This window comes from Dermacentor andersoni, chromosome 7, assembly GCF_023375885.2.
Source record: "Dermacentor andersoni chromosome 7, qqDerAnde1_hic_scaffold, whole genome shotgun sequence".
In the NCBI taxonomy this organism is placed as follows: Eukaryota; Metazoa; Arthropoda; class Arachnida; order Ixodida; family Ixodidae; genus Dermacentor; species Dermacentor andersoni.
The window spans coordinates 137,704,912-137,720,490 of record NC_092820.1 but is presented as its reverse complement, the minus strand read 5'-3'; the positions used below and the strand labels follow the sequence as shown (position 1 = coordinate 137,720,490).

At 44.1% G+C, this 15,579-nt stretch overlaps 2 protein-coding genes across 2 annotated transcripts in view; one reads left to right on the top strand and one right to left on the bottom strand.

Moving 5' to 3' along the window:
- Positions 1-4,530, bottom strand: part of LOC126533770 (retinoblastoma-like protein 1) — a 29,167-nt gene extending 24,637 nt beyond the window's left edge. Inside the window, exons 1-2 of the mRNA XM_050180962.2 lie at positions 4,153-4,530; positions 1,761-1,842 (exon numbers count right to left, since the gene is read on the bottom strand). Of these exons, the coding sequence (XP_050036919.1) occupies positions 1,761-1,842; positions 4,153-4,337 (267 nt within the window). The 5' untranslated portion in view covers positions 4,338-4,530. The remainder of the gene's footprint in view (positions 1-1,760; positions 1,843-4,152) is intronic.
- A 196-nt stretch (positions 4,531-4,726) lies between these two features.
- Bka (FCF1 rRNA-processing protein Bka) lies at positions 4,727-14,377 on the top strand. The gene is made up of 8 exons (XM_050180963.3): positions 4,727-4,842; positions 5,033-5,100; positions 6,472-6,543; positions 10,173-10,321; positions 11,062-11,134; positions 13,150-13,237; positions 13,798-13,892; positions 14,270-14,377. The coding sequence occupies exons 1-8, from the start codon at positions 4,840-4,842 to the stop codon at positions 14,316-14,318; spliced, it is 597 nt and encodes a 198-aa protein (XP_050036920.1). The 5' UTR covers positions 4,727-4,839; the 3' UTR covers positions 14,319-14,377.
- The last annotated feature ends 1,202 nt before the right edge of the window (positions 14,378-15,579 follow it).

The following is a 15,579-nucleotide window of genomic DNA, read 5'->3' as shown; positions in this document are numbered from 1 at the left end:
TAGGTAAAGTCATTCAGTCCTGTCAGAAAGCAGAAGTGTTAGCCACCATCGCTCCCGGCAATGCTACAGTGAGTTCTGCTAACACACCCAGGGCTTCATCTAGTACAAATGCCCAAGAATAGTTTATGGGACAACGACCGCAGCATGTCATCATTTTGCCCACTTTTGCATATATATTACAGTGAAGCTGCTTATGGCTAGGGTTCCGTGGATCTTTCGTGTCCATCAACAAATCTGCGTGTGCAGAAATTCAGCTCCCGAATTTGACACAAGATCACTTCATTCTATGCAAAAGCTTATACGTCTCATCACTTGGATATGCAGTTTCAGTAGCTTAGTTATCAATAGGCACCATTTTCCAGATCAGTAGACTATCAGGTACATAATATTTTTTGCTTACTTACGGGGGTATGAGCCATTGCTTAAAGGTGTATGAGCCTTCATTGCCTCATGTGACGGGCAAATTTCTCAATTGGGTAGCCACAGAGATGCTTACGCATTTAATAAGAGAGGTGATACGAGAATGTGCGAGCACACCTATCATCACTCTTGCTTTATCAAAACTATCCCCCCCAAAATACGTGACAAATGGCTGCTAAGACGACTATCATTATGCCGAGTTCCATTTGCTTTTCATAATTAGGTAGTTCACAATGAAGTTGTAAAAGTTGTGGAATTCCCCCCTGCTGTCAATACATGGGCTTCTATTAATTAATTTTAATTATGGGGTTTTATGTGCCAAAACCACTTTCTGATTATGAGGCACGCCATAGTGGAGGACTCCGGAAATTTCGACCACCTGGGGATCTTTAACGTGCACCTAAATCTAAGTACACGGGTGTTTTCGCATTTCGCCTCCATCCATGGGCTTCTATGGAAGAGAAACAGACAACCCTATGTTTGTCTGCTAAGAGAAAACTCTAGCCCTTCCAAGTTCCATTAAGCTAATTAACTAAGAAGTATCCTCAATCGCAAATTACAAACATTTTTTGTTTCGTTCACTCCTTTGGACTGTGCCTCGATCAATCGTGTTTTGCTTCACGCATCGTTTGGCTCTGCTGTCCAACTACGTTCACACCATGGATTGGGGGCGGATTTGGGAGCACAAGTACAGCTTCGCTGTCATTACACTTTCACAGAGTGAATTGGCCCCATTGGTTTCTTTTTTATTTATATTTCCCCATTTCAACTAAGAAAGTCCAGTTACTTTTCTCAATGCTTTTCTAGTGTTCATTCTTTGTTGGCTTCATGCAGTTGTGATGAACAAAAGTTGAACCCCCTCAGTTTCCCTTTTTCTTCTCGCAAAATGCGTGCAATGCACTGTGGAAGGTGCACTGGGAGTGCAGTCACAAGAAAGTGTCACCCTGTGCATTCGTCTGTGGAGTACACTTTTCATTGATTATGTTTTCGAGGTAACTAAACAAACAGAAAAAACATCAACTATAAAGACCGAGTGGTCCAGCTGTCCCTCCATGCAGACAGATATCACAGCTGCTGGAAAAATCAGAAAAAAACGATACCCTTACGCACTGAGAGATATCATTCGTGTATGCCCCTGGGCACACACAATATGCATCGTGCATTTTTACAGATAGCTTACCTTCATTCTTTAAGAATGTGTGTATGCTCTGCTACAGACCACAAAACTGTATGTGCAACTTTTACTACACTAACACAGTAAAATGATAATGCCATTTCTGCTTGCAGATGATTGTGCAGAGAACTTGGCATGCAAGAGAATGTTGAAGCCATCAATTTACCTGCACGTAAGCAGCGCAGAACGTGCCGCTCATTGAGCTTACAGTCTTCGAGATGCTTGCTTCGAGCGTGTGACTAAATGTGCTGAATAAAGTTGAACAAAACATCAGTAAACACCATGCCAAGGCTACACAAGTACAAAGGAAGTGTACAATGCCCACAAGAACTTTCAGTGACACTTTAGGCTCAAAAGCTAAATGCAACAATAAGGTTACTTGAGTGGTACTAGCTAAATGCTGACACTCCCGTCGCTCCTTACAATGCAAACAGTGCCTTTTTTATGCAGAAATTTGTACAACTAATTGCTGGCGACATACATTAGAATTTGTGTCCTGCATTCCTTATAGTGGCAGAACACCTTAGTTACTAAGCCACTTTGACTTCCCGACACCCAAAGACAGCCTCAAGGGCACAACAGCATTTGAAGTTTGGTTGTTATTACCTATTGGTATGTTACGAATGTGACAACCACATGTTTTGTTCAAAAGCCATGGTTACATGCTGAAAGCAGCATTCCCATGTGTGTGAATAAAATGACCTCCTCCTGAAGTTTTTCACAGTAGAACCGATACTGTCTACCCAAACATAAACGTGAAGATGCAACATTGTGCAGCATGCTGGTGTGTTGACGATCCTGAATTAGTGACTACAGCACACATTAGTACAAATTTTCTTGAGTGCTGTTACCAAGAATATGATTAAACCACAGGAATTTGATTCCACATCCATCTGGCTTCAAATCTGGGTAGAATATTATTTGCTTTCACTTCCAATTTCAATTTGAATTGGATAAAGTTAATTTCCTGATAATGCTCAGTGATATTAATGTGATACTCGACCTTCATGGTGGCTGGTGCATTTTGTGCAACCAATAAGCACTGGGTGATCACTGGGGTGCCAAACGCATTCGCAATGCATCACAAGGACCCTAGCTCTTATCGCATACCATAATGCACCAGTTTAGTGTCTCAGGTGCTCCATGGTGAGATAAAAATTATGCCAGCTGCCATGCAGGCCAAGTATCGCACTTCAAATGCTGGGCACTGTACAAGAGGTCTCGGGTGGTTAAGCGCCACATTCAGGCTGTTTTTTATGCACAGCCCTCCGGTTAGAGCCCACAAATGGAGCAAGCTAATCCTTTTTTACCGTAATCTAGCATGCTGGTGCAGAACATGTGCTACCTAGTGGGCTAGCCTCTGCTACTTGCATTTCATTGCTGTACAAAACTCAACCTTAAGAGTTAGTCTGCTCTACAGAAAAGGAGACCTAGCAACACCTTAAGAGTTAGTCTGCTCTACAGAAAAGGAGACCTAGCAACAACTGGGCATCCACACAAGAATAGACAATCAGGGCCTGGTCACCTGATTTTCCCTGTCACCTATCACTACGACCATCAAACATGCAGAGTCAGCTCATTTGGCAGTGCATGCACAAAGTAGCCTCGAATGAGCGGTGCCTGCAGTACAAGGAGCTGACACACACCGAAGCACATCTCTCTAGTGCTCTACACAAGTGTGCTGGAGGCTGTACTATATGTATCAATGCACAATATCCAATAGTACACAGGTTGAGTCCAATGCCAGGAGGACGATCCTGTTGCAGCAGCACACAAGTGGAAGGCACGATGTGTCTTGCATGAACATCTGTATGCAGGCAGTACACCAGGAAACTGCTAATAAGCTGCATGTTAATTCTTCAGTTGACATTAGCATTGTAGTGGCAACTGTCCATGATTCAGCATTATGTCAGTAAGGTGGGCAAACGGGGTGGTTGTTCGACGTTCATCTTGAGGAGTTTTTTGGGGCACAGCGAAAAGATGAGACACAAAGAAAGTGCCTTGTCCTGTCGTTTCTCTGTGTCTCGTCTTTTTTGTTACGCTTCAGAAGGTTCTCAGAATTATGGCATCTGCTATGTCATGTGCAAACCATCCATATTTAAGCCAGTGGTGCACTGCAGGGAGGCTAATTTCGTTTCCTCATACATATAACGCTATCATAAAGTAGTCATACTAGCCCTAGTCCATCTGCCCGTACTGCCAGTACTTCGTACAGCGCCTTGAAGCATAATGCCATGCAAGATACATCACTGAATGTTTTTTAGCCAACGGTAACGCGGCTCCCAACCACCCACGCCTACAATGCCGCTTCTCCACCCAGCAAGCCACCGGTTGATGCTCATTCGTGCCCATGAAAACCCTTAGAAGTGTACACTTATAACCAAGTACGTCTTGCTCATTACAAGCATCGGTACCGCCAAGTAGTAAGCAGCACGGGTCGCGCAGAAGCCGCATCACCTAAATGGGCCACGCCCTCTCCTTCGAAACCAAAGCCTCCCTTGTCGCAAGCTAACTGCGTCACAGTCAAAAACGTCGCATGCACGCACAGCGTCGCACACCTTAACAGAGCCCTCAGCTCCTCGCTCGGTGCATTTCTGTGGCCGGTCAAGAGCGCTTGCAGCTTGCTTGCGCATTGGGTGGCCGTCGACATCGGGCTTCGGTTGACGGCCTCACGGTTGTGCATGTCGCTGCGGCCCGGCGTCGGGAGCTGCGACGCCTCCGTCAGCTGCTGGAATAGCACCATGGCTTTACAGTCGGTCCACTGAACTCTCTTAATTCAAACCACGGCCTGTATTTCGAACCGGACGTCTATGCAAACTGCTCGCAGTGGCGAACGGGCTGAACTGGTTTTAAAGCTTCCCACTTCGGCACACAATGCACGTCGCAACGTCTTTCAGGCGCGGAAACTAACGATTCCGGCGAGCCTCCGAGACTCCAGATTGCGCACGCCAAAACCAAAAAACACTCGCTCTGGTCATATTTTCAGCAAATTACTACGCGAAAATTGTATACGCAATTTTGAAAGCCGATATAAAGACTGTTTTTACTTTTGAGCTGACAACAAATGTGTAAAAGGAAACAACATTGCCTTGTTTTGGCGCGAGTTGTGCGGGTCACACTCACTGTCTACCAACAGTGTGCTTCTGTTTTCGCTTTTGCGGCGTGTGTTTTCTCTGGCACGTGTAAGAAAGAGTTCTTAGTGTGCAGGTGTGCCGTGTTCTCAATCCATCACTTAAACCAAGAATATGGTATGTTGTTCATAAGCGCTCCAGTCTGAGTAATTCATAACTACAACAGCAGTAAAACTGGGGTAGAGACGTTTTAATCTGTAACTATCCTCAGCGGGGTAGTCGTACAATCCAAAAGTGGAGGCCGTCGCTCTTGCAACGTAGGTTTGTGATGGTGCGTGTGTCTATCACTACTTTTTCTTGTGCGCAGGCAAAGGTGAAGGCGACGCAGAAGGCCGCCAAAATGAAGCGGATGATCAGCCTGCGAGACCAAAGGCTGTGAGTGGCGACTGTCAGTGGTGGCGCGCGTCAGCTGTCATTCTGACACATTTAGAGGCACCTCTCTCTCATCGGCATTCACTATTACTCGAAACTATTTGAGGTCGCAGAATGCTGATTTGTGACATTGAGTTCGCGTTGTAGCAAATAATGACGCTATTTGAACGGGTAGGCAGTAGCGTTACGTAGTTCTCGCTGATGCCAACATTCGATCATCAGGCGAAACATATTCCAGTGCATACGGGCATCAACCGAGCAGCTTAGCTCACAGTTGTCTTATTTATTGCGCGCACAATAAATTCTGCGTCGAAAGTTGCGAATCCGCCAGGCGAGTAGGAAGGCGTGTCATCGATCCTTTTGGGACGAACTTTTCCGCATCGCCTTTAAAGTAAATGCCTGTTACACAGGTAGGTGTGCTTCCGTGCCTCCTTCTGTCAGACGTGAGGCGCTTTTGTCAGGCATGAGGCGTAGTTTAATAAAGGGTGGGAACAAAAATTGTGAAAATGAACAATTCTAAATGAATAAAATGTACAAGCCACAGTCACTCTCCGGTTCCAAATGAGTCGTTCATAGCATCCGTCCATCCGCCAACACTACCTCGCACACCGAGCTGTTTGCACGTTTTCTGTGCACGCATGGCGAAGGCAGCCCGCCTGATAATTGCCACTGGTAACACTGTGCTCGTTAAATCAGCATAGAAAAGTGCCAGGGCCAGAGTAACACAGTGATTTTATTTTAGAACAGGGCAACAGGCTTAGTCAAGCTGCAGTTAAGCGGCTTTTTCCCACCACCCCCTTTCTCTTCTTCAGACGAATAAAATTTTGATTGATGGGTATTCTTTTTTGTGAATCACCATTGGCTCGACTATCATCCCAACTTCGTTATTGCCAGAATGGGCCAGTCACATGTGGTGGATACAATAAAATGGAACCAAGTGAAATAACTTGGACTACAGCGCACAAGCAGATAAGGATCAAGATGGGTGTAACAGACCGCATTGCTTCTTCATCACCCATCTTTGCCCTCATCTGCCCTGTCCTTGGCGGTGTAGTTTTTTTAAGTCATGGAAAACTGACTACCCCAATTCTTTATGTTCCCGAGTTAAAGGAACCATTGCTTTATGCTTGTCTAGTAGGCATAAAGAATGCAATAGAATGGAGTGAAAGGATCTGTTGCATTGTATTGGCTGATGCTTGTTCCTTCATGCCCCTTGTTGCACTTGCTTATTTCTCTTGTGTATGGAGTTTTCAATTTTGTCCTTGTGCAGTTAAACTTAGTTTCTAAGAAGGAATGTTGCATGACTTTTTGAAGGCATGCTCAATTCTCATCATTTCACCAGTTTGGCCGCTTGCTTTGCTTTTACTCTTGCAGGAAAGCAAAGGATCGTCTGCCACCAAAAAAGAAGAAAAAGGAAGACCCTCACGCCATCAAAGTTTCAGAGGCGTAAGTGTTGGCTTTTCTTTTTGTGTGTGTGTGCACATGTGTTTGTGTGTGTGTAATGATATCTGGTGATCCAGATCGTTCACAGCGTGCTAAAGCACAAAGCCTGTTCATTTAAATAGTCTCGCTCACTATGTGTAATTCAATGTGTGAGCTGGCAGCACGACTTGTTCATTGTTTAACCTTTTTCACTTGTGTACTCCTTGTTACTGTAGCGAAGCTCATTCATATTTAAAACAGCACCAAAAAAACACGGACAAGGGAGGACACAGGATGAGTGCTGTCCCCAACACCTTTATTGAAGCCTGCACAAATATATACAATTCGCAACGGGTGTAAAGAGAGTGAAAGAAGAAAGGGAAGGAGAGTCATCGTCGGTCAACTTCTGCTGCGCGTGCGTCAGTAACGTGAAACAGTACAAATGTAACCATACACACAGTGGACACCGGCCAAACTGATTAACTTCTAAGGAACTTCAGTTCTTTATCACAAAGAGATATGGAAGGGAAACTAACACAGGTGGCTCCTAACTGACACATTGAAAATGCCTCAAAGATTTTGCTCGCCATCTGATTGCTGTACCTTTTCAACGCACGTGTGTCGTCCAGGAGTGGTGAACAGCCACACTTTGCACAATGAACAGCCAGATTACTGCCAGTCTTAATCTTGACATAGTGCACATGCTCGCGCAAACGATCATTGGTACAACGTCCTGTTTGCCCTATGTAAGTGCAGCCGCAAGAGGTGGGAATGGAATACACTATTTTTTGGTACTGCAATCTACAGGCTTGGCAACATGTTGCTTATTGCACAGTCCAGGTGTTCTACGGCTTTCGTTGACTTTTTTTGCACAACCTTCCCAACTTGTTAGGCGCGGTAAACACCACCTTTACACAGACTCGGCCTGCGGCTTTCTTGATGCGATGGAACACACCATGTATATACGAATCAGCGCTCGTCCTGTGTCCTCCCTTGTCCGTGTTTTTTGGCGCTGTTTTAAGTGTGAATGGCCCGTAGCAACTAGCTCGCACCCAAACCCTTCTGAGTAGCGAAGGCCATTGTTCATACCAGTTTGTCGACTAACCATAGGCTTCATATTTAGGGTGCAGTGATTGGCGAAAAGCATGAGAGTCTGTTGATTGCATACCTCCCAACTCTCCACAATTTTCTGAGAAGTTTACAAATTCGGGTTAGGTCTATCATTTTATGAATGTTTTATCAAGTATTAGGAAAAATAAGTTTTGTTTGAAAAAGAGTTAGCACACCAGTCTGACCATTCCCTTCACAGTTTTCCTTCCGATTGTGTACCTGCTTTGAGCAGACATTTCCTAAAGTAGGTGACATTGGCTACCGTAAAGTGACTGAAAGAGTCACTGTGATCTGAAAACAGAGGGGTACTTGTCAGTACATTTGCTGTGTCAAGTTCATTGCTGGTTGTGTGCTGCGTCCAGAAGTAAATCATTGTTGATAAAGTGTGTATGTATCCTGCAAGAGGTATGTGTCAAGGGCAAACTTTCAAAAAGCAAATTGTGCTATTCCCGCCTCCCCCATCCAGTGTCGTGCCCACAGAAATTTTTACAAACCTTGAAGTTCACAGGTTGGCAGGTACGGGATTGTAGCATTACCCAAAGCCAATAAAACTGACCACGAAGTTCCACTTTCGCCACAATAATAAATAAGGAAGTAGATATACAAATGTGCAGTAAGTAAAACCATGTAAACAGCATCTTCACTTGAAACCTTTATTTTCAAATTTGAGCACTCCTGTGTGGGTGGTATGTGACAAGATATTGAAGTCAAGTTTCTGTTGTTGACTGGTGGTGTGTCAGAAAACCAAACCATGCAGATTGATAAATACAGTTTGAAGCAGAGTTTCAGAATTTGTGTAATTGATGGAATCTGGTTACATGAAACTACACCCTTTCTAAATGCCTATTGTATATTGTTCATTAAAAGTCTTTGAAATTTACTACTTATTTAAACACATTGCACCTGCTTCACTTTGGGCAGCGTGAAAGAAGGCTTTGTAGCATGCATTCATGAAAAAATATGCACATTGGTGACTCACCTTTCTGGCCAAATAGAGCCTTTTTTTCCCCCTATGCCTGAAACTCTAAAATAGCATGTGTGAAATGCAGAAATGTTGCATTCAACTTTGTTCGAAATAAAACAAGAAAAAAGAAGAAAGCTGCACATTAGTCAGCCATGGGGCCACAAAATACATTTCTGAAGCAGAGACAGGGATTTCAGATCGTGTTGATTTCAATTAATTTACTTCCACACCATCTAAAAAATTATATTGAGTTAGATCGAGTATATTTAATAAGCACTGGCATCTTTGGACTTGTGAACATAGTTGACCTAAAGGAAAGTTGGGTAACTATATAGACGCTTTTCATAATTCACAAGTGCACTTCTCTCTGATGCACATTTGCCCGACTGGTGGCAAAATCGGCACATTGTTCAAATAAAAACGAAGTGTTAACTCTGCGTGCTGGTGCTTGTGTCTTGTGCATGGTTTCATGATGAGTACCATGTCTACATTTTCCATGTCACGATACAAGCAAACTGTGCTTGCGCAAGTTCTGTGCAAAAATGACTATGCCGCCATTAGTTGGATAAACTGCCTCACAAAGCTAGCTTTACAATTATGAAAAAGGTCTGTTGTTGAGCAAGAAAATGCAGCATACAACACGCTTTGCGCAGACTGTGGAAGGCCTGGAGGGTCAGACAGAGGTTTGTCATCGTCAGCACCTGAACAAAAGACTGCAATATTCTGTGGCACTGCCGGGTTGATATTTTAGGCTTCTAACAGTGCAGTATACTGCAGTTCTGTGCATTAGCATAGTTGTGCCTCTATAACTAGTATCACCTGCTGTTCATAGTGAAAGCTTTCATGCATAGTTTCTCAATGACCACAAAGCAGTGTTTGTAGTATCATATCTGATAGGAGAGTGCTTGAAGCACTTCGCAGGGATTTTTTGGAGTTGTATCAAATTAAGTACAGGTTGCCAATCTGTGTATTGAGACATCATGTAGACATTGTTTACGTGCCATCTGAGCTCGATCGTGAGATGCTTTCTGTGACGTAGTCTGCATAACTTATGTGAGGGTATAATGCATTGAAAAAAATTATGGGGTTTTACGTGCCAAAACCACTTTCTGATTATGAGGCACGCCGTAGTGGAAGACTCCGGAAATTTAGACCACCTGGGGTTCTTTAACGTGCACCTACATCTAAGTACACGGGTGTTTTCGCATTTCGCCCCCATCGAAATGCGGCCGCCATGGCCGGCATTCAATATAATGCATTGAGCTCTGCATCTATTGTACACGTATTGCTGCTGACAGCTGCAGTGTAAACAAACGAAATTGAAGCAGCAAAGTGCCAAAGGTAAAGAAAAGTTGCTGCAAACAAAGTAGAATGAAATATTGTCAGAGTTCGGGCTTGTTGGTTGATCAACCTGAATTTTGAACAGCGTAATGCAAGACTAGGACACATACGATGCTGTGTACATCTTTTTCTGTCACTGTCCTGCGCTACGCTGTTCGATATTCAGGGCGAAATAATTGGATTGCTTGCACAGGTGTACTGCACGCCTGATACATTTCCTTGTTTCTTGTGTCTGAAGGCCACACTACTCCTCGGCGCTGTTCTTCAAGTACAACACACAGCTGGGGCCCCCATTCCGGATCCTGATTGACACAAACTTCATCAACTTTGCCATCAAAAACAAGCTGGATGTCATCCAGTCAATGATGGACTGCCTTTATGCCAAGTGTAAGTTAGCAACTAGCCTGCAACACAGAGTTGTTCATTGTAACAACCTTAAAGTCTGCTAGATGTTCTGCAAAATCTGCTGAAGCAGTAAAATTGTTTGCCGGCATAGTTAAAGGTGACCGATAACCAGTCAGTCCTTCTTCTAACTGTTTTGAAGAGGCACTAAAAAGCAAAATAAGTTGAACTCTGTTAGTAAATTAATACAAAAATAATACAATAAAAAAAACACTTTTACAATTGAGGGGACGAATGATACTTCAGAAAAGATGCAACGAACAAAAGACCAGCAGTGACGCTGCCTTGAAGATCATGCACCAGCTCACCGTGATGTCATGGAATTTCGCAGCATCTGCTGGGGCCTAGTTAACGTTTTCATCAGTAAGGATTGACTACATTGGATTCTAATTGTGCTAAGACTAAACTTGGCAAGTTTTGAGAACGTTCACTGCTCCACAAGAGCCCGAGTACAAGAGAGTAGTACTACTTTGAAATCCATGACATAACACAGACGTACCGGTGCTCACGTATTGCCACACTTCTCTTTTTTTTTAAGTTTGGCCTAATTCTGTTTTATAGTAATTAACCTGTTACCATCACATCAGTGACAATAAAGTTTTGAATGGATACTTTGTCCGTCTAAACTAACTTTTTCTTTAGTGTCCATTTAATGTCAGTTCCTTGCAAAGGATAACATTTACAAAGGACAGTGCAATGTAGCTAAATGTTGTCCATCCTAACAGGCATCCCATACGTGACTGACTGTGTCATTGGTGAACTTGAGAAGCTGGGCAGCAAGTACAGGGTCGCTCTCAGGTATGTGGTACAAGTCTACGAGGAAAGGTCGCAAGCATTTGTGTTCAGGGTCTACTGTCATGCACGCCACGCTGGGTTTCATCCTGTACAGATATGCAAAGCCTGCAAGTGTGCTTTTTCACACACAGTTTTCGCTGCGTGGAAACTGTGAAATTTTACCTACTTCATGATCGCCCAATTAAATCATCATTTAACATTTCTTCGCTGGAGTACAAATGCCATCATCTTAATACACACCACACAAATCATGTTTTAACATTTCTTTGCCGGAGTACAAATGCCATTGTCGTTTTAGCATACACCACGTGACATAGCCATGGGTACGTACAATTATGCAAGACACAGTTACTGATGGCATCACAATGCATGTTTCTCACACTTAACTCTCGTCCTCTACCCATGTAGAGTCCAACAATCATCACATCACCAGCTCGCTCGCATTGAATGGCCCGCGTAGATTTGTCTTTGCTGCCATACAGTCATTTTTGACATGGTCGTCATTGTGCTGCTGTCATCACATGACCCACGCGTTCACTCACGACCCACTCGCACAACTACTCAATTTAGACTAAAGATGTTGGTTCATCTGGCAGCGGTTTGCAGAACGCCAAACAATGCTGGATAGCCAAGCACCGGCCATATGCTTCAGATAATTTCGATTCCCACAGTGCATGGGATCCGCACAATTTTGTTAAACTTATATTTCCCATAATTTTAGGACCTTCCTTTATCTCATAATAAGATACATATTTGGAAGGGTCATTTGCTTGAACCTTTCCAGCCTTAATCTGAACACGGCAGCTTTATATGTTTCTATCCTTACCACATGGGTGCAGAAAAAGATATAATGAAATACAAGTTTTGTTTGCTTGTGTTTCCAAAAGTATTTTAGCTCAGTGTTAAAACATAAACACACTTAATTAGTCCTCATGAAATCACAACATTTAAACCCATCCCAAATCAATTCAATAAACGATCGAGTTGCAAGCAATTGGACACTGCGAAAGTGGCTCTCAACTAAAATAAAGCCCAGTGCCCACAATCTCGCTTTCAGTCATTTTTGAGTCACTGCAGCAATAACAATCAAGGTTTTGTAACTTTAGGCCAGAACTAGCTGTTGCAATAATTTCCATGTTTTGTGCAGGAACTTTGAAAGAGAGCCTTGGTTACGGCGCGCATGCTGCTGTCGATTGCTGTTGTTCGCTGTAGCTAGCATACGAGTCATTTCCATAGCGCGCCGCCAGGGCTGCGCTACCGTCTTGTTGCACGCTTCCTATAGGCGTCAGCCGCATGCGTCATGACTGGCCAAGGTCTAATTATCCGATGAATGCCAATTTTAGGTTCTAAATAATGAAGGTTTGGCCGATAGAAATGCATGGGCGCTGGCTGGTACCTCCGGTCAGAATTGAATTAACTGGAGTCGAATGAATGGAAGTCGACTCTACTGAAGAAATGCCTTTTACCTGCGTGCAATTTATACAAGCATTTACTGCTTTGCTAGTAAGAGCCTTTGACATGTTGCTGGCTGCACAAGGCATTGCTGCAGTTTGAACTCTGAGAGCAAAACTGCAGGCTAGAACTCTGGTGCTACATAACCATAGCTGGCTTTTTTTTTTTTTTTCGTACATTGAATGCATGCTTTCGGCAGGCCACTATGTGAGGCAGCTGCATGAGAAATGGGAGAACACAATCGGACAATGCTTGCCTACACTGGCTGGCTGCATTACAACAGCTATTTCCGACTGAAATTTCTTGTTGTACTATTATGTGGTGCGGTGCTGCCATCAATGGTAACTTCAGGATTAAGTGTTGTGATGTCATTAGAAAATTTGCGGGCATAGGACAGAGTCAGCTTGTGCAAGACAGGGACAAGTAAAGCTCACCATGAGCGACCTTAGTTGTCCGGAATTCTTCATCTGTGCTGCCTCCTTGAGGGGAACACTCACGTAAAGATTGCTCCAGATGTGTTGAAGCAGAGTTGTCTGCCGGGACCTCTCTTATTCTCGTCCTTACAGGATAGCCAAGGACCCAAGGTTTGTGCGACTTCCTTGCCTTCACCGGGGTACATACGCCGATGACTGCCTCGTGGAAAGAATCACACAGGTGTGTTTTTTTTTATCCCTTCCTCAGCAACCACGGTTCAATGAAGGAAACTCGTATTTTAGATTTTGTGCATAAAATGTGCATACCCGTATTTCCAGAATTGAGCCCTACCACATAGCACATACTTGGAATCCCGGTGAAATTGTTTTCCCTCATTGCATCAGGAGCTCGTGCAGAATCAGGGACAAAAGTTAATGACGGTAATTGCTGTCAAAAGAAAAACTTCGTTTTCTCTCTGTCTTGGCGCACATTTCGTAGCTATATTGCAAATTGTGTAGTTCGACAAGCAGGTACCTCTGTGAAGCTGCACAATTTGGGCTGCATGGCTAGGCCGTCTCGTAACCCCACTTCTCGTTCATCTGACCCCAACCAAACATGTCCCAATCCATGCGCTACATGCCAAGTGTGCACATGGACTGCAGAAAATAAGTCGGGGGCGGACGTTCCGAAAACCTTTACGAAGCTTACAATCATATTTGGGAGACCTGTATGTCACTGCCCTCTTTATGAATGCTGTTACATTTGTAGTGGTATCAGTGGCATGGTTTCTCCTCCAACAGCACAAGTGCTACATCGTGGCCACGTGCGACAAAGACCTGAAACGGCGGATACGCAAAGTGCCCGGTGTGCCCATCATGTACATCTACCAGAGGCGGTGAGTACGGTGTACTTATTATAGTGTTCACACAGATGTAATGCAAACCCCTTTTTGTGTGTCTGGTGTGCCTAATTACGATCTTTAGGAAACACCTCGCTGGACTCGTGAGACAAATATAACACGAGGTTTCAAAGCAACCATGGCTGAGATAACGTTACAGTTACATTCCGGTTCTAGTCCTTTTGACATCCTGTAAGGAGTAACAATGGCGCTCTCCCTACATTATTACCAGAATCAGCTTGTCCTGAGCAGCGAATGATAAGGGAACAGAATTGAGTGAACTTAATCATTACGCTATACCAGTCCAGCTGCTGTCTGTCCTCAGCCTTGTTTTAACAACTGTAATGCTTTTTTCCTTTCCCCCTTTGTTCCAGGTTTTCCATTGAAAGAATGCCAGATGCATATGGTGCTCCAAAGGTTTGAAGTGGCTAACAAGACCTCTGTTTTCAGTCTTGTATTAATAAAAACACAATCTAAGACGGCATGCAGCTCTCCTATTCTGCAATGTTGTTGTCAGAACACCATGCCCCAAAATCAGCATGCGCATACAACTAGTACATCAAGAGGCAAGATAACCACTATGCAGCACTGATAGAGTTAGTTAGGTGCATAGCAAAACACTTCCCTTGAAGTCATTGTCTGGTTGAATTTTTCTCTGTAAGTTAAAGGGTGTGTGAATATTTTATTTAGCAATTCACAATTCAAAGTTGAACATTTCTGTTCAAATAATACTATATAAATAAGGGGGATTTGTTGTCATAGGAAGAAGGACCAATGGAAGTGGACATTTCAGCTTGCACTACTGCTGGAAAGCCATTGTTGTTGCCCGCTTGCACCAGTTTGCAAGCAAATGCATGGATATCACTCCTGTACAGTAGTTTCCAGTCATTAAATTCATTACATAAGCATGCTCTGCTTTTTACGTTGTGGGGTCTCAAGCATGCTCTCGGGACAAAGGAACGACAACACAGTAGTGCAAACAATCAAAAGGGCATTCGTTGCACCTTTTATACACTAATGCTTGCTAGCCAAATTACTACACGTAGAACATGCCAGTGGGCCCGCGACAAATCGAGGAGGTCTGACTCGCCGCGACCGGATAGCGAGCAATTATGTTTGCTCCCATGCTGGACACCAACGCTTAATCGTTCACAGGTTCAGTCACGCGAACGGTGTCGCTTTCGAGCAATCATCCCCGTCCATTCCGGTGTCCTGCTCCTAAGCCTGCCGCAGGACGTTCCTGCGAACGGCGGGCTTGCGCGCGAGACATCCGCGCCGCTGGCTGACCTCAATACAAAAAGGAATAGCCTACTCCCTTTCGTGCCCCAGTAACCACTCCGTTAGGTGGTGCTAGCAGCGCAACAGTCGTGCCATCTCTCCTAAATATGCTGCAACCACACCGCCGACGTTTAGCTATGCAGAGAAGCCTGATTACAGGAGGCGCGAGAGCCGTGCAGGGAAAACAACACCGGGGGATGCGTGAGAGTCGTGCGTGCCCACAAGGTACTCTATAGTAAATTTGTGGTCTCAGTTTAGGTAAAACAATTTATTATTTGGAAAATCTCACCATGTGTGGATACCTTTGATATGATGTGCGGTGCTGTAGTACTAGCATTGCACAGCTTCTTAATCAACAAACGCGACGTACAGGTATTTGGTGATGTGCTGTTGTTCCATTACTGGC

Bases quoted from the DNA above. Each gene is read 5' to 3' on its own strand.
- Bka (XM_050180963.3), top strand. The intron at 5,101-6,471 runs GTGAGTGGCGAC...TTACTCTTGCAG, and splicing joins AGCCTGCGAGACCAAAGGCT to GAAAGCAAAGGATCGTCTGC. The intron at 13,238-13,797 runs GTGTGTTTTTTT...CTCCTCCAACAG, and splicing joins TCGTGGAAAGAATCACACAG to CACAAGTGCTACATCGTGGC.